Below are 18,765 nucleotides of genomic sequence, written 5' to 3'. Positions count from 1 at the left end.
ATTTCATGTCAAAATCATTCCCAAATTTAATTTTATTAAAGTACAATGTTACAAATACTCGAGAACAAACAGCAAACTTCTTCAAATCTCTTTTTTGGCACAAATTCAATGCTCTCATTTCAAGCATCAAACAAAAAAATTGAAACAAATTTTCTTTCCTTTTTCAATTTTTTCCCGCATGGCCTTGGGCAACATTTGCTCTCCCTTTTTTGTACTCATGTTTCCCCCCCATCTTTATGTATACATTTTACTCAATATTCTGCATCTCATCGTACATATGATGCTGATGCTGATGATGATGATTTGGTTTATGATTATTGAAAAATAGAAGAAATTGAGAGATGTAAAGTGCTTAAATTTAAAGGAACACATTTCACTTGAAATGGAAAAATTATGTTTTATTTTATCGTAGGTTGAATTACGTTAAAGACAATGTTGTCGACGACAATGTATATTGTTTCTCGTTTTGTCGCTTTGTGTCTGAGTGATGGATTAAAACTTTTGATTTAATTGATTTTTACAGCAATAAATTCATTAGCTGTAGACGAATGATGTGGGATGATTGTGAGTGTTATCAAATATTGTCATTAAATGTGGGATTTTCAATTTATTCTTTGTCAGTAAACCTACATGATGTGTTATATTTTTATAGAATTATCAAACAATGTAGATTAAATTTTGGTTTAAAAATAATGATCAGCAGAGGCTGAAGTTGATTATTTGGCTGAATAATTCGGTGTGATTCTTGATTATTGAATTTTATTTTGTAGAAGAGCTTTTATGGTGTGACTCAGGGGTACTTACTTATTTAATGGATCCAGCTCCGACTTGAAGCCTAGGTTATTACAAAAGGCTTTCTATCTGACTCTATTTTGGGTCACATCACAACCTAGAGGGTAGCATAAGATTGTGTGTATGTTAAGAATAAGGAACAACCTTTCAGAACCCTAATCAATATGATTTTTTCAATTTGTTTCTCAAAAAATCCCAGAAAATTGAAGACGTTTTTGGCTCTTTGAACATTTGACCTAACTTTGGCTATGCCTCTGACTCTAAAATACCTTTTTCAATCAGCCCCTAGAGGTGAAATCCGCTTAAAAAGCTCTTGAAAAAGCATATAGCATAAAAAATGCGTCTCAATTTATTCCAAAAACTCTTATTCATTCGCACACAAATCATTACTTCAAATTGAAAAAAAATTACAAAAGTCCTCGTGTTATTGATCGAGGGACTTAAGCGCATTTTTGTCCCAGCGATCAGTAATTGATTAATAAGTCACTTCCAGAACTAAAACACAAGATCCAGTAAGATCCAGTTCACTTTCAGAACTAAAACACAAGATCCAGTAAGATCCAGGTCACTTCTAGACCTAAAAACCAAGATCCAGGTCACTTCCAGAACTAAAACACAAGATCCAGTAAGATCCAGTTCACTTTCAGAACTAAAACACATGATCCAGTAAGATCCAGGTCACTTCCAGATTTTAAAAACAAGATCCATATAAAACTTCCACAAATTTAAGAACTTCATCATTTAACGGATTTTCATAATTCAAACCTCATAACGGTCAAAAAAAATTTCAAACATTGTTCAGTAAACACTGTTAAAACATCGACAAACATTGAAAAACACTGTAAAACAATGAAAAAACGTGTTGTTGTTTTTGTTGTTGTTGTATGTGAAAATGAAAAACTGTTAATTATAGTATTTATGCGTTGATTTGAGACTTCTAAATGACCGATAACCCAATAACTTGATAGAACGAAGCTATTAAAACAATCCAGAGCTCTCTACGATGTCTAGTTTTCGAGATCTCGCGTTCCAGCCGAACAGCCGACCGAACGAACGAACGAACGAACAAAGTGCATTATTAAGCTACCTTTTTGAAAACAAGTTTCAAAAATGCGCTAAAAAAAAAAAAAAAAAATGTTGAAAGAAAATTTATTTCAACATTAAATTTTTTTGTGCTCTTTTTTTTATGCTAGAACAATAAATTTCCTTTGCTTCAAAGCATTACGTATTTATGTTATATGAAAAAAAGATATCTCTTTTGTTTTTTTGATTCATAACATAATATTTGTATAGAAATAAAGAAGAAAATGATTCTATTAAGGGAGATGAATATAAATGCAAAAATGGAAATTTTCATGAACTTCTGTGTTGAAGATGGAATGAAACAAGAAATTGATGAAGTTTGTTTGCATGCATAATCTTGATGTCAGATGCGATGTGCTCTTAAGAGGAAATATATGAGCTGAAAAGAAAAAAAAACTAGAAAACTAAGAAACAGAAATTCATCATGGACTTCATATGATAAAAAATCTCCTTTTATTACTCATAATGGATTGCTTTAGATTTATATTTTTCTTTTTTTTCCTTTTTATCGTCATCTTGGGAATCATTATGTGAGCGACCTACTTTCCCACTATTTATTTTGCTATTTGAAGCAGTAAATTATGAATTTTCTTTAGAATTATTTGCTTTTGAATTTATTATTTGCCTGGATAGTATGGGGAGTTCGGGAATGGAATTGATTTTCTGTTCTGTTTTGTTTTGTGGGAAAATTTCAGGGAATTTGTGAGATATTCAGCAGAAATAAGGATTATTGGGATTTATTGTGAAAATAGAAAAGGGAATAGTAAGTGCTATCCGAGCATTGGAGCTTTAGAGGATACCTCTATGATCGTTTGAGGACTCGGAAATTCCAATATCCAGTGTGACGTAATCGCTTAAGATTTGATAATTTGAATGCAAATAATCAGTGTTGAATTTGAGCTCTAATTTAATGTGAAATCGAGTTGATTTTGTTTATTTGCAAGCAAGGCGTTCTAGACAAGACTAATTGAAATGACACCGAATTCCGATCAGAATTTTGAATTAGTTTCAGCCAAATTTCGGATAAATGTTTGAAATTGTTGAAATTTAGCCAAATTTAGGATTACTATTTGAAATTGACAAAATTTGGCCGAATTTCGGTCGGTTCCATTAGAAACAATCTTAATTTTGTTCAAAAGCAGAACGTACCCTTGATTGACATGCTATCCGCCATCAGCTAGTGACCATCAGCTAGTCACCTTGTCTACTCGAGGCAATACAAGTCTAGCTCTATCCTCATTCATTATTACTTAAAAATCCCTCATTAAATAGGCGCCGACATCAAACATTTAAATTTATTTACCCAGAAACACCAAAAATAGCAACGACAATCACCGAAAATTCCATTACATGTATTCAAAAATTTAATTATTTATGTCCTAAAAATTTCATTACATATACCAGGAAAAAATATATTAAAATAACCACTAATCTATTTTTCTAAACAAGCCGAAATCATAGCAACACAGACACAATATCATCAACATCAAAATTGCGAGACATTGACAATGAAAACTCATTTATTTATTATTTTTAGAATCAATCATGAAATATGCGTATAAAAAGCTCGAGGCCATATGGCGACCACTCCGCTCATAAAATATTAATTTTCATAGGCCAATTGTTCATTGTCGAATTTTTTTTTCTCGGACAATATGAGATTAGCAACAATGTAATGAAGCTTCCATAATGGGATTAGGATATTGAATGATGTGAATATTTGATAAAATTTGCTCCTAGCAACAAAATGCTTTAATATGAAGGAATTTATTTGATATTCATTACTGTCAATTAGATATAAATAAAGCTTTAGGGGTTATTTCGGTATTAATTTAAAGTTTTCAATGTTGTTAATCATGTCATCGCTTTGATGACGCCTGAAGCTGGATGTACAGTTGGATATCGCTTACTAATTACTCAGTGCAATATACATTTGGGCAAATTATCAAAATTAATAAGCAACAAGTTGATTAATTGATTTAAAATCCGCCATCATGCTGAAATGACTCTGGCTTGGTAACGGATTTACCTTCCCTACCCCTTTATTGTAATAAGTAAACAGCTCATTACAACGACAGCAAATTTCATTTCCATACCAATAATTCATCATCACAAAAATCTAGTAGTAAACATAAAAGTCTTCAAATCCAAGACAACCATAAAAGCACAAAGTCCAACAGCTTTTCCAAGTCTGTAAGCAACAAATCATCTATATATTTATTACTTACAATATCCTTGTAACTGCCAAAATGCATATGTTGATTCACATTATCCAAGCATAGCGTCTATAAATGGTCTGTAAAAAAATCTCATGTTGCATCGTCTGCTGCCAAAGATAAATCCACAGAAATACTGGATCAGAGATTGTTAAGTTGTAAGCTGCTCTCATCGACTGCATAAAACTTTATTTTATTTTTTTGTGAGCGAAAAAAGATTTATCAGATATTCATATTCGTGCTTGTTATCCAATGTGCCCGTTTATGAGCAAAAACAAATTTGCAAGCGAATTTTTTTTATGAGCTATGAATGAAGAAGTTTTTAAATGTTCAGTGAACCTTTGATGGAACTAAAATAAAAGAGTTAAGACAAAGATGAAGACGAAAATTGTTTGATAATTTGATTTGCATGTCTGGCTCTTGAAGAGTAATTTTTTGAGCATTAAATTAAGAGCATTTTTATGGAAACTTTGTGTAATGAGAAAAGCTTTCATTACTTTATTGGAATTAGAATTATTTGCGAATGAGAAGCTGCTGTTAATTTAATTTTTTTAAACTAACTGCGTTGCAAATAGCCGACTCAGCAACATCATGCCCGATAGACACAAATGACGAAGCGAAGCTTATAAGGCTGGCTTAGCTAAACCTCTTTTATTAACACAAATGGAAATGGATACACGAATTTAAAGATCTATGATAGAGCATTATTCATTTGCGTCGTTAGGGATGGTATTTCCAAGTTACTTGTATATGTTACCGTTACACTGCATCGAAACGGTGCCTCGAAAACGCTGAATAAATGCGTCTTTTTGTGTCCCAAATCGTTTCATTTCATAAATATACTTTGTAATAGACAGAAAAGTACTGTTCACTTATTAAGCTCCAGAATATTGAGTTTTTTTTTTTCAAAAACGAGCAATCGGATTTACTAAATTTCTAGAATTTCTACAAATTTCGAGAATTCATTCAAAATTGAAGTTTTTAAAACTTTTTAAGTAAACTAAAGTATTTAAAAGAGTTTAGGGATCTCAGAATATCCATCTTATTTCACAGAAAATACATAAATCCTTTTTAAAGCTTTTATCACATTAAATATTAAATTGAGCCTTTTCATTTTAAAAACTTTTTAATATTTTATGAAATTCAACATTTTTCCTTCTCCGAATTCCATAAAACCTTACAAAAAAATATTTTCAAATTTCATTTAAAACTTAACATTTCATACAAAAAAGAAAAGTGAAGCAAAGATTTCCATCAAGATATTAAAATTTAATATATTCAACATACTTTATTGTTGAGGAAGGTAAAAACTGAATATTCCTCCATGTTTCGGGGTAAATTGAATGTGAGACACATGCGGTAAATCTCTAGCAATTATTTTCCCATATTTTATTTGTTCACGTAGTAATGCATAATAAGAAGTATATCCTTATCATCATAATGTGAATCTATCGATTTAAACTTTTAAATTCCTCTACCTTTATTCCTCTACCAACACCTACCTGCAAAAATGATTTAAACTTTTTGATAAATCTATTCAGGTTTAATGAAAATTCATTCCTCGGTTCATCGTCTGCACGGAAATGAGCATATATTGAAAACCGAAGAACAAAATGTCTTTGTTTGCTGGAAGCCCACATAAAATAGAAAAAAAAAATTCTCATATCCTACCTGCTTACATTATAATATCATTTTCAGACAAGAAGAAGCTTTTCATGCTTTAAAGATTTCCATTTTCTGATTTTTTTTTTGTTCTCTCATCTTCACTATTTATCATGCACACAAAAGCTCTATATCGCGCTATTTTTTTACTACCTATAAATGTGTAGAATAGATTACTGACATTCACATTCTATTTTTTTTTATTTTCTTCTTTATCTTACGTCTTTCATCGTTTCTTGCGTATATTCATATCATCAGTCTTGGTGTCAGGGGATGGGGATTCAAGTAATTTATTTTGATGTTTTATGATGGCCTAGGGAGGAATATTGTATCTCCTTATCATTAGTGAGATGAAGTAAGAATCTAGTTATTTTCTTGATTTTCGGTAATAAAGTTGGGAGGATTTTCTTATATGCCTTTGAGTATATGTGTAGGGAATAGTAAGAGGATTTTCAAGAGATTGATGTATATTGACATTTTTTATGGGTGCAAAAGGAAATGCTTTATTTTTTTGGGAAACTCAAGTGAAAAGATTCTGGCATCAGGGTGGCATTTAGGTTAGTATAAAGTCGAGTTCTGGGTAGAACTTGCACTTAAGAGTCTCAAAACGCCAAAATCTTCATTTTAAGGGGAGTTTGTCAAGTTTGCAAGCTTCAGACAGAAGTTGCTTAAATTAAGTAACTGTTCCTAGTTAGGGCCCTTATTTAATAGCCATAAATGCTCATGTAACTCCATAGAAAGTCATAGCCTAAATGAAGGCCATATCGAGGGGTGCCATTGAGGATAAACCGCCTTCCGAGAATTGAAATTGCTAGAAATTATTTGCGATGAACAGAACAAAATTCAAGATTCAAAAACGCAGCCGCATCTCCATCATGTGTTTCAAACAAACCCTCAAGCTATTTTTTGTTGACACTAAATAAAATCCTAAATACCCTACCATAACATTCACATAGATATCCACAGTCATTTCAAAAAATATCCCCATCCCTTGACATGACAAGACAATATTTACGTAGGAAGCAAATAATAAGTAGAAGAAAATATTTTTCGTGATCACAAGACCTGTAATTGAAAAACAGAATGATGCTTAAGATGCGACGATATTGTAATTGAGTCATTGACTATTGAATTTGGTTCTTATATTTTATTCCTTTTTTTTTGTTCCACTTCAAAAGTTTCCAACTTATTTTAATGAGATTTACTGTCAAAAAGCTTCTTTTCATTCCAATTTAAATTGATGGAACATTCCAAGTCCAATGCATTGATATACATGAAAATCATTGAAAAAGACCAATAGTTAAATAATGGAAATTTATGAATCATTCCATAAGATTTAATGTTTTGCAGCATAAGTATTTCTTTTATTTCCATTCATTCTGTTTGTTCGTCGACATAAGCCATAATTTATAAGCATAAACATACATAGTATACTTGAATGAAATATTTATGCTGTTGTTATATACATGTATATACATATAAAACATCTACATACATTATTCTTAAGCTCTTTATTTTATGATAGAAAACAAAGAAGGCTAAGTGAGAAAAAAAAAGAAAATATTCTGTTTGCGCCTTTTTTATGTGAATTTATTTCACTTTTTCTCCTATAACACTCATATTTACCAACGCTTTATGATGTATACATAAAAATAAATAATATCGTGTCATGGCAAATGCTGTATGTGTAAATCTACAAACGAGAATCATTTTCAATTCGACGGACTTAATGAGATTTTTACCAGCTCATAAAACTATCTGAAAAGCTTTACTTTTTTCCATTTTTATTGACAACAATGGAAGAGTCATTAAAGTTAAACAGAAAAATGGTGAATTTAATCATGATCAATAGGTTGCGTGTTGTCAAGAGCAAGTCAAGAGCTTTTGATTTTGTTTGACGACACGAAAACAAAGAACTGTAAACTCATGTTGAATTCTTGGCAGAGTTGAAGTACTTGTCGTCTTAGGGGTAAGCATTAGAGTCAGATGGAACCTTTTGTGATAATCTAGGCTACAAGTTGAAGCATGGTTCCGGCAAGTAACTTTTCTTACAATAAATTATGTTTCAAGGCTATATTCTAGAAAGAATGACTTCAAATCTCCCTGTTTGGACAAGATTCTGTATATCTGGATATTACAACCAATAATGTATCCTTTGGTCTATCTAATTATCTGTTTCAATGGACTTAAATAAAACGTAGACAGAATTCAGTTGAAGCCCAAATTTTTCACTTACATCTTGACTTTGTACTCAAGTCTTGATTTAGATTTAGACCACAAATCAAAACAACACTGCCTTTCTAAATATATTATACATTCTCATCCATCAAATTTTATTATTTGCTTTAATTTTGCTTGAATATTCCGCCAAAAATCCTAACTTCTTACCCTAAAATTAAGTCTAATCGCCTTCCTACTTTTCAAATAAATTTTCATTACCGATATCGTAAATATTTTGAGGAAATTATTTCTATGCGGTCAATCACTGAGTTAAGCGATCAAGATAAAAATAAAAATAAACATTTCGCAAAGTGTGTGTGAAATGCTTATTGAGGCCCCTTTTTTGTGCTGGCTGCCTATGACGTTGAGATTATTTATCGATTAATTTATGCAGTGGGTAATTTTTTCCTCTCTTTTGGCTTTTTTTTCGGACATCAAAAGGACGACTAGCCTTTATGCCTAACCTTTTGCGGTTCTTATTGTGAAGCTTCATGTATGGGAAAGTTATTAATATATTTTTTGATGGTTTTGGTAAATCTGTTTTTGAACGATAACAGTATGGGGAATAAATGATTGAAATAACTGATGTAGAGCTCGAATTTCAGATGAATCGAGCTTTGTGTTGAATAAATCAATCCAGCAACTTTATAGAGCAATAAAAATGCAGTTATTGGCTTTAATCCTGAGTGCTACAAGTGATACAAACTACATAAAACATTTTATAGAATAAACAATCGAAACTTTTGATTTCTAAAACTCAAAAATTCAAAAGAAAACATTTTCAGAGTTCAAAAGTACCATTCGGAATGCCAGCAAAACTTATTGAAAATTTTCCAACTTCTTCTTTAATCGAATTGCCATAAATTTTTCACTTAAATCGTAAAATTCCAACATAGACAGGTAATAAATGTATAAAAAAAATATTTAAACGATGGTTGAACATACTTTTTGAGTTTACGTGCAAATTTTCTAACCATTTTAAAAGCTCATAAAATATTCAATCTTAATGTTGTTCTTTAGAAAAGTATAAGGAAAAATGTGAAAAAGTTTTTGGAATTCTGGAGAGTTTATAAATTATTATTATAAGAAGTGAATGGCATGTATTGAGAGAACTAGATTTAGGAAAAGATTTGACCCGGAAAGCACACGCTGTATGACCAGATTCTAGCGGCAAGACGACTTGATTTTGCTCCAATACTCGAAGTCGACTCGAATTTATACTAAGTCGAGTCTACTTAAGTTTTCTGTACGAAATATGAGTCGACTTCGTGCTCTGCTTTGTCCTAAGGTAGAATTTCATAGAATCTGGCTTTTGATCAGAATCATGCTTTATAAGGACTAGGTTTTTGGTCATTTCTACACTGTATGCTTTCCGAATGATATTCTTGGGAAGAAGAACTGAGTTTAAATGACTTCTTTTCACTTTAAACACTACTTCAAATTATATTCCCAATTAACAAATGCTTTATAAATGAAAGTTTCATTCAGAATTGAATCCAGGTCACTTCATCCTCTTCAATTAAGCAATTCCATTAACTTAATGAACTTCTTTAATCAAGAATTTAAAATTCTTTAAAAATACAATCACACTTCTCTCTGACCTAACTTCCATAATTAGATCTATCCTGAAAATTGTAAATCAAATTAAATTTCAAAAATTTAAGCATTAATGTCATCTAGTCTTTAAAACAATCATGTCTATATCAAGATAATTCTTTCGAGTGTATTAACCCTAAGAATCCCTTTTTTTATCCCTTTTTATGAGAACTACACGCTCGAAGGCATCCACTCATTCCAACTCTTGATTCCAATTCAAGGAGAAAAATATTTTACAAACACCAACAAGAGAAATTTTCTTTATTTATTAATTCAAAGGAAGAAAATCTACAGTTTTGTAAATGGAAATGTTAAAAATAGATATTTATTAAGACTATCTAGCTCCATCAAGCCAGAAAATTTAAAACTTCTTCATCATTTCCACAAAAAAACTTTTTTATTTACTTTTCTGTATGCATTGGAACATAATGAATGGGAAGAAAAGTTTTGTGACCTAAATTTACATTTGTAGAATTAATATTTAATGACGACTTCTTTCATTCTTTTAAATTTTTACAGTGGGAATAAGATGAAGAAGGTTTCAAGATTGATGGGCTGAATTGCATCAATTTGAGAAAAAAAAAACTTGATTAAAAATTTATAAAATTTAAAATTGAGAATTATTTATTGATAATTGGTTTTATAAACATTGTAAGTCATGTGGAATTTAATTGAAATGCCAAATTTTATGGAACTGACATGAATTTGGAAAATGTTTTGAGTCACAAAAATAAAATATTTCAGTTCATTGCTTGGCTTAAATTTTGTATGTTTTGGAATTGAATTTGAATGCACTCATGTGTCAAATTTTGGTCAGGTTTTATGACTATGAAAACATTTTGTGAAGATGTAGATTCTGTTGTGGCTACGAGCAGTGGAATAGCTAGACATTTTGTATTCAGGTAGGGTTGATTGCCTTTAATCTATTTGTTTAGTATGCCTAACGGCACACGTGTAAAAAACTCTTAACGCAGACCTGACTATCGCTATTCTACGCCGAATAGCTTTTGAAGCTCTTGGTCGTCGTTTCCCTAGTGGGTTCCATCCAAGGACGGTGTCCAAACTTGGAATTCTGCTTTGTGTATACCCTAAAATTGGGACCCTGCAATGTCCCTGGTTAAAAATCGTGTACCCATGAATCCAACAAGAAAATCATCCAAATACCAGTATATCCTTGTAGATTCGTTACTAGAACGGTAAATTGGAAAAGGAAATTCAAAATTTGAAAATGACTTGACATTGAACCTTGACACATTTGGAACGTAAACCCAACATTTTTCCATTTTGCCCATTGATGCCATTTCACCGCCTCACAATATAATCCATCACATTTTTCCACGAGCTGTGTTTGTCATCCAATACAAAATATAATATTTCAATTTGACCATACAATGATTACATCACGATGACAAATTAGTTTTCTAAATTTAGTCTGCAAAACTAGAACAAAATAATTGAATTTGTAACTTTATATAAAATATTATAAATTTAATCATGATCACAGCAGAACAGCATTTATTTACATCATTGTTAGCTTTAATTATTCAATTTATTTAAGGAAGTTCTCCCGCATATGAAAAAGTTTAAAACTTTTCAGGAGCTAAGCTGATTACAACAACAAAAAAGTAGGTGTGATGTATTAAATTTTACAGTATTTTTCACTCGTGGATTTCCTCATCTACATAACAGTCGAGAACCTTGAATAAGTCTTTTAAATAAATTATAATCCTTAAGAAATGTTTCCAAGAAAATAACCGACCGAACTTCTGCTTGAAAATATGACATAATCATTAAATATGAACGAATATTGTCTACCTTTACCTAACTTATTTTCCCATTCTAATAGCGTAAACGTCTACTTACATTTACATAATCAATGGATTCACTTCCATGAAAATTATCCAACAATAAACACAATTTCACAATAAAGATTCGAAAATCTAGGACATTGAAAATTATGGTTGGATAAAAAATTGTTTGAAAGTTTATTTCGCGAATAAAAAAGCTAATGATGCCGTTAAAGGAAGTCCTAACGATGCTTTTTTTTCTCTTCACAAACTCATCTCATTTATGAAAATTTAACAAGCTATTAAAATGAGACGACGAACAGTTTCTCAAATAGGTAAAAGATCTTAAAATTTATTTAAAAGCTTTTATGGCTGAGACATTATCGTCGTTATTTGAGTTGATTGTCTATGTTGACATGGTGAAAGAAGAAAATTGCTATGGTAAAATTTAAAGGATGAGGATCACTTGGAAACTGTGTTATTTTGTAATTGAGTATTCAATTTCTGATTAAATAAATAAATTTTGGCTGAATAATTAACTTAATTGTGTTTGGAAGGAATTTTGGGAAATTTAAATCTTAGGAGGCTTTTTCCTGGAAATTTTTATTACTCAATTAATTGAAATTTATCTTTAGAAAGCTATATAAAGATTAGTTGATTAATCATGATTAGAGACAGATAAATTTCGCATCTATTTTTTGCAAATTTCGCATTTATTTTTTTTGAAAATTAAAAATTTCGCTGAAATTTCGCATCAATTAAAAACCATGAATTTTATTAAATATTTTGGCAGAAAAAATACATTTAAAAAAATTATATATCATTAAAGCATAAAATTGTTGTAATTTCAATGTTATTTTCTGTAAGATTTGCACATAAAATTTTTAGATATTTTGAATCTCAAAAAACTGTTACTGAAATTCATGCCGAAAATTTTTTTTGAAAAATTTCCATGAGATAAAATTAAATTTTCGTACCAGAAATCACGAAAATTGGGCCCTGAAGTTACATATTCAATTAATTTACTTTTAAATTTAATATTCATTAACAATTTCCGCTAAAATTTCAAAAAATTTCGGATTTTCGCTTTTATTTTAAAATTTTGTAAATTTCGCATCTATCGCCAAAAAATGCGAATTTTCGCAACAATTCGCGGAAATTTCGTAAATACGAAATTTATCTGTCTCTAATCATGATTAGTATTTAGTGAAGCTTTATACATTTATGATTCAATATTGATCCTTATTCACAAGTTTTCAGTGAGAAATGGAAATTGAAGTTATTAAGCAGTTAAATCATAAGAGAAATAAGAGATTTAACAATTATTTTACGATAAACGTGTATGAAGTCTTAAAATAGGAACTTAAATTCCTTAAGAATTGATTTAAATTGAAATTTAATCATTTGGTACCAATACGAATTTGCTTGAGCGACAAAATGCTCAAGTTTCAAACAGGACGATGTAGCAAATTTAACTTTTTAATTTAAAAATGGTCTAAAATTACTTACGTTGTCGTCAAGGCACCCTAATGTCTTGCAGTCATCGTGACAACGTCTTGGTGACTAAATTGTGTTTTTGAAATGAATTTAGTCGTTTCTGGCTACCTTGTGTTACTAGGGGTAGAAAATCATCACCACCTGACTAATGAGGAACATAATTTCCTCTGTCTAGCCACTATTTATGGATATTCTATTTAAAAATGCATTCTGTCTATTTTACCAAAACTTTTTACCACATCTACCAGTTCCCATGGTTAAAAAAGTCTCTAATTAACGAACTAAAAATAGCAACTCATAATGTTCACTTTCAGTCCAAAACTCAGTCATAGAAAACATCACAGAATCAACAAAATGTTTATCAACCTCTGATTCAAACATTAAGCACACCAAATAATATTGAAAACAACCCACATTGGATACTTTATGTCAACTGCTAAATTAGACATATTTCCAAGAAAAAGCAAATTGGTGATATTTATGCTTAGTCAGAACGAGATGGATAGCAGTGCTATTTGTCACGTACAATTCAATTCTGTGAACTAACACGATACATTTATAGCTGCAGTTAGCTGCTTTTTGATTTTTATTGTTGTATTTATAGATTTTTGGTGATTATAAATAGAAGCAGTGGGTAGAACAGTCAGGATTGCGGCCGTAGAGGAATTATTTGAGTTGGAAAGATGATGAATTAGGGTTTAAAACCATTGAAAATTAGAGAAATCAGCTGTAATAAATTGCGTAGATTTGAAATTTAATTTTGGACACTGTAGACAGCTACGACGCCACAGAAAATGGGATTGCGTATATATTTTATAATTGGACTGACTATACATTACTACAAATTAAAAACAACATTTTAATGAAAATTTCTCCGAATTATTTAAAACTCGCCTTAGTTTATTTGGGTAGTTCTAATAATAAAACCTTTAATTAAAGCCAAAAGTTATTGGATATGCTGTACAAAAAGGGCGTATATCCAAATCCTTCTTCATCTTTATTTTCATGGATGAGAAAGCCTCATTAAATTATTCAACAATTTTGAGTCTATGCTGGATTTCTTCTTCATATCCGAGCATTTAATGGCTCCTTTATTTATTTTTATTAATTCACTAAAAATATTGAATGTTATTTTCTAAATGTATTTCGCATTAAATTAACAAGAATTTTCGATAAGACAGGTAGTCATGCTGATGATTCAGAAATTTATTTGTGTATATGTAATGGAATCCATTGTTCAATTTTTTGTGCCATAGAAAAACTTTCATTAATCGTCAAACTTTATAGAAATTTTTTTATATCCATCACTATTTTAATAGAATCGCAAGACAAAGTTTCTAATAACAAATGTTTCCCATTCATTCTCTATTTACAGATCACAAATCAATATTAGCTAATACAGATTGGAAAAAACTTTGGATGGAAACAGGACAATTAATCAATAGAATAGATAATAATGTTTTAGACAGTAGTGATAGTACGTTACAAGAAGAACCTGAGGTAAATATCGTAAATTGAAATTTTTTTTTCTTCTTCCTCGTTATGCTTTAAAAAATTCTGTGGAAGCAGGGAAAAAAGTTTTTTAAAAACTTTCAATAACTGTAAAACTTTGCTTTCATCGCTACAATTTTTTTTTATTTTTAAAAACATTCTAGATAACATCTCAGAATCTTACTGTACAAGTAAGTATGAATTTTCTTTTATAAAAAAATGGATATATAATAAAAAGGAAACGAAAAAGTTAATGAATAATTTTGTACTGTCTATTTCAGTTAGGTGGTACTGCTTTTTTAGTATGTAAGGTGCCAGGTGTAGATCGAATAGGTGTAAATTGGGTAAGTTTTATCTTTGTTTTAAATTTTGATATAATTGAATCTTGCCATTATTTCCGGATGATGAGGATCAACTTTTGAGCGAGTTTCTTGTTATTTTTAACTTAAACTGGATCTGGCAACATGTCAGAATCAATTTTCAAACAAAGAAAATTCGACGAAGATTTATCGAGATTTCTCGAAATCGAGATTGGAAAATCTAAGTCTCAGTCTCAATGATCCTTAGTTCCAGTGAATTTTGTCTACTTCTAGAAGTTGAGCTTCCAAAATCTCCACTTGGATACAGTCTATTTTGTATCTATCTATAGAATTTGATAAGGAAATTAGAATTTTTGAAATTCTAATGTTCAAAAATTCAATATTTAAATTTCAACAAATCTCAAAAATTCCTCACTCCATTTCAATTTTTCTTGACCTCGAGAGACAATTGAATATGCAATATGCCAACTTCAAGCCTATTCAAATACCTTTAAAATAAAATTATTCAATTTTAATAAATATTCTTTATTCCACATGAAAGCTAAAGTTCATCAAAATATTATGCAAAAAGTATCTTCTGAACGAAGATTAAATCTTCTGGGAATAAAGGTCGAGTTATGAATATGAATATGTTTTGATAGAATTTCCATACGACATTCTCATTTCATTTTAATAACGAAATTCTATCAAGCTATTGACAATTTTTTGTTACATTAATTTTTCAATCAGAAATTTCTTGAAGATTCTTGGAAGATTCCTTAGCTTATGCATGTTGCGACACGTGCGTACGAGATCCTAATTGAATATATCAAATGTCTTTGACAATTCAAGTTTCATAGAATAAATATTAAAGATTCAATTGAATTTGAACAAAATTCAATCTTAAAAATTCAATCTGACAAAAAGTTCCTCGAAGGATGAAAAGTCAATCACATTGAATAGATTTCCTGACAACTAATAAAAAGACAAGATCAAAGAGATTAAGAGATCAAACGTTGTTAAATCCCTCATTTCATTTCTATTTTCTGCTCAATCATATCATGATATTAATTAGCATTTACGCTCTAAATCATACCTTAATGTTCCCCCAAAATTTTTACCGTAAATATTTCTCATTTCGATTTTTTCAGCAGCATGTGTCATGGGTGAGACGAAGAGACTGGCATGTATTAGCAAGTGGTGAGTTGAAAGCTCCTTTATATGTGTATATACATACATACATGCATGTGTCTATCAAGATTTTTTCATGCTTTATTAATTCATTACCATTTTCATCAGGTGCTCAACTGTATACAAATGATGAACGATTTGGTATTATTCATACACCTGGCTCGAATGTATGGACACTACAGATAAAATTCGTACAGAGACGAGATAATGGCCTGTATGAATGTCAAGTAAGTTTATTGATTTTTTCTATTCTTCAATAAGCTTTTATGTAAATTTTTGTGGACGACACGGAAGAGGACAAAAATCGATAATTTAACGCCACAAAACTGAAACTTTGACCAATATACGTCCAATCTCAATAGCAGAGACAATGAATAGAAGAGGAAAAAGTAGAATTTGTGGCAGCGAAGCGTGCAAGTTTCTCTCATGAAGAAAAAAATCTAATTAAATTTCCTTTTTTTCTCGTGCTCGATAGCGAAAAACTTCAACCTATTCCTTCTTCTCATTCCCGATCTTGAATCCACTGACAGATAAGAAAATATATATAAATTTGAATGTCTTATGTGACGTTGGAATTAGGCAAGAGATGAAAAAGTTTCACAAAATTATAATATAATAATAATAATGAAAATTATGTTAAAGATCTAATAAGATTATCCTTAAATCAACTTCTTTCTACTTGCTTTGTGACTTATTTTCAAGAGCAAGAGTAAAAAAAATTAGATAATGAAACAGCATCTGTGACACGAGGGAAGCAGAGATGATGGAGGATTTTTTTTCTGAGAAAATAAATTTATTTTGACTCAAGGGGTAGGAAATTGATTAATTTAATTCAAAGCAGGTCGTTCATTAATGATGTTCACAATTATGCAACATTGTATACTATTCTGAATTATTAAGGATAATCATGGATTGTGATGCATACTTGACTAGAACAGACTTTAATTAGTGGACCGCATGTCTAGTTATAAGCTTGACATTTGTGGAAATTGTTCTGATATTTCATGTTTATAACTAGACATACGGTCGACTAGTCTTAGCCTGTTTGACTCTGGTGTGCTTAATACAAGCTTAGTATTTACAATTAGCAGATAATAGCTAACGAAGACGCTAGTTATATGTGATAATTTACAGATTCAATTTATTTTGAGTAACTGGATTAATCTGGTGATTTTTTTGGCTATGTCTGTAAATTAGGGTTCGATCAAGAACCGCAGGCCTACATTTTGTGCCATTTTGAAGCTCAGGTCTGCAGTTTTAGGCTGTATCTTACAATTTTTGTCTACAGGACTGCAGAACTGCTATAAATTCTCTAAACTAAATGACTTTTGATAATTTTGCAGTAATTTTAAACCACAAATCAGTTTCAACATAGCTATATTTGGCGAAATGATCAAAAATAGATAATTCTAGGAGGAAATCGCATCAACATATTATCAAACTCAACTACAATCTACGCCATACCTAACTTTGCAGACTGTTCTTGATAATTTATTCATTCAATTTTCACATCAAATCACATCATTTATATCTTATTCACATTTTTAAGTCGTTTAATCTAAATTTTAAAATTCTCGAACTTTATGTCCTCAATTTTATATCCAACCCCGTTCATTGCGAACTCATTTTTTATGACTTTATTGCGAAAAAAGTCCTTGTCGCTTTTTTGCAGAGTCTAAAATTTTCAAATCAAATAAATCTTTTTATCAGCTCATTATATTCAACGTAAACATTATCATGCATAAATGGCGAAAGAAGAAGTATATGAAATTGAGAAAGCAAAGCCAGCATAAAAAAAAGAATATTCTCATATGAGGGCGAAAAAAGTAAGCGATAAACAACAGCTGATGATTTTTTAGCTGATAAAGATAATCTCATTGAGATAGAAAAAGTATTTTTTGTTCCCATTTCTGGTATTTATTGCGATAAGAATTATGTAATTTATGATATATGCTGAAGTATGTAAATTACTTCATTCTTTCCCTACATATCATGATATTCACATTAAGCCCTAAATCTTCTAAATAATTAACATATTAAGTATCTCAATTATGTACTAAATCAACACAAAATCGCATTAAAGTTTAAAGACATTGAAAATTAAGGCACAAAAAAAGAAAATGAAAAAGTTTATCGATCTCAATTTTTCTTCTCGTTCTGATTTTTTACGTCTACGAGATTACGAGTACGTCTGTAAACTTTTAATGTTCAATTTTCAAATGAAAATGAAAAATTCGATATCGTTAATTTAAATAGGAATCAATTGGAATGATTATTGAACTTTATGGGGCTTTAATTAATACATTGATGTGTCTTTAATTTGACAATAATTAAGATAGCAATTTAATTAAGACAAAAGAGACAGCTCGGGTGGTTTGAGATGTTATAGGGGATGCAATTTGATGGGAAAACCTAGCAGACTACGAGCGTGCTCTCCAAGAGCAGGGCAAGGTGACAATAACGCTCGTGAACATGCTTAACTAGTACATTTAAGAAGAACAAGCTCTTGAGCGTTTGTTTGCAAGGAGAAAATTGTTCCCGGGAGTAGAATACATGCTAAGAATACCGAAAATTTTTGCTAAACCTTTAAAAATTGATGGAATCAGCTAAATTAGCAAGAATACAAAATTACTAAACCTTCTTGAAATTCTTGTAGATTTGCCTGTTTTGAGAGAGATTTAATGCAATTTAGTATTAAAAAAATCTCATTTTTCCACCTAAAGCACGTCTGGGGTCGGTTTTTGGTACTTAGAAAAATTGAAAAATTTAAGGCAATTGTTTGCTGCATGTCTATTAAAAATGTCACATCCTCTAGTTTCAATACAGCTCATGTTCAAAATTCAAGAGTTTGTCTCTCATGAACAATTCAATATTTAAGTCCGTCATTCAATAAAATAAAAGCACGTCATTCAAACTTAACATTTATAAGCA

The 18,765-nt window shown here is 30.4% G+C and overlaps 1 protein-coding gene across 2 annotated transcripts in view; it reads left to right on the top strand.

Annotated features, from left to right (window-relative positions):
* dpr12 (defective proboscis extension response 12) overlaps nt 1-18,765 on the top strand; it is a 49,036-nt gene that overhangs the window by 9,732 nt on the left and 20,539 nt on the right. The window contains exons 3-7 of one of the 2 annotated variants that reach the window (XM_070636134.1): nt 14,229-14,353; nt 14,509-14,535; nt 14,626-14,688; nt 15,798-15,843; nt 15,943-16,061. In XM_070636134.1, coding sequence (XP_070492235.1) covers nt 14,229-14,353; nt 14,509-14,535; nt 14,626-14,688; nt 15,798-15,843; nt 15,943-16,061 — 380 coding nt within the window. Of the gene's footprint in view, nt 1-14,228; nt 14,354-14,508; nt 14,536-14,625; nt 14,689-15,794; nt 15,844-15,942; nt 16,062-18,765 lie in introns of both variants that reach the window. The other variant, XM_070636126.1, reaches the window with a different exon arrangement.

The sequence above is a fragment of the Chironomus tepperi genome, unplaced genomic scaffold (assembly GCF_022539635.2).
Source record: "Chironomus tepperi strain 1889 unplaced genomic scaffold, CSIRO-AGI_Ctep_v1 contig_11, whole genome shotgun sequence".
Classification (NCBI taxonomy): Eukaryota; Metazoa; Arthropoda; class Insecta; order Diptera; family Chironomidae; genus Chironomus; species Chironomus tepperi.
Note: the sequence above shows the minus strand (reverse complement) of the source record. Positions and strands in the feature narration are given on the sequence as shown.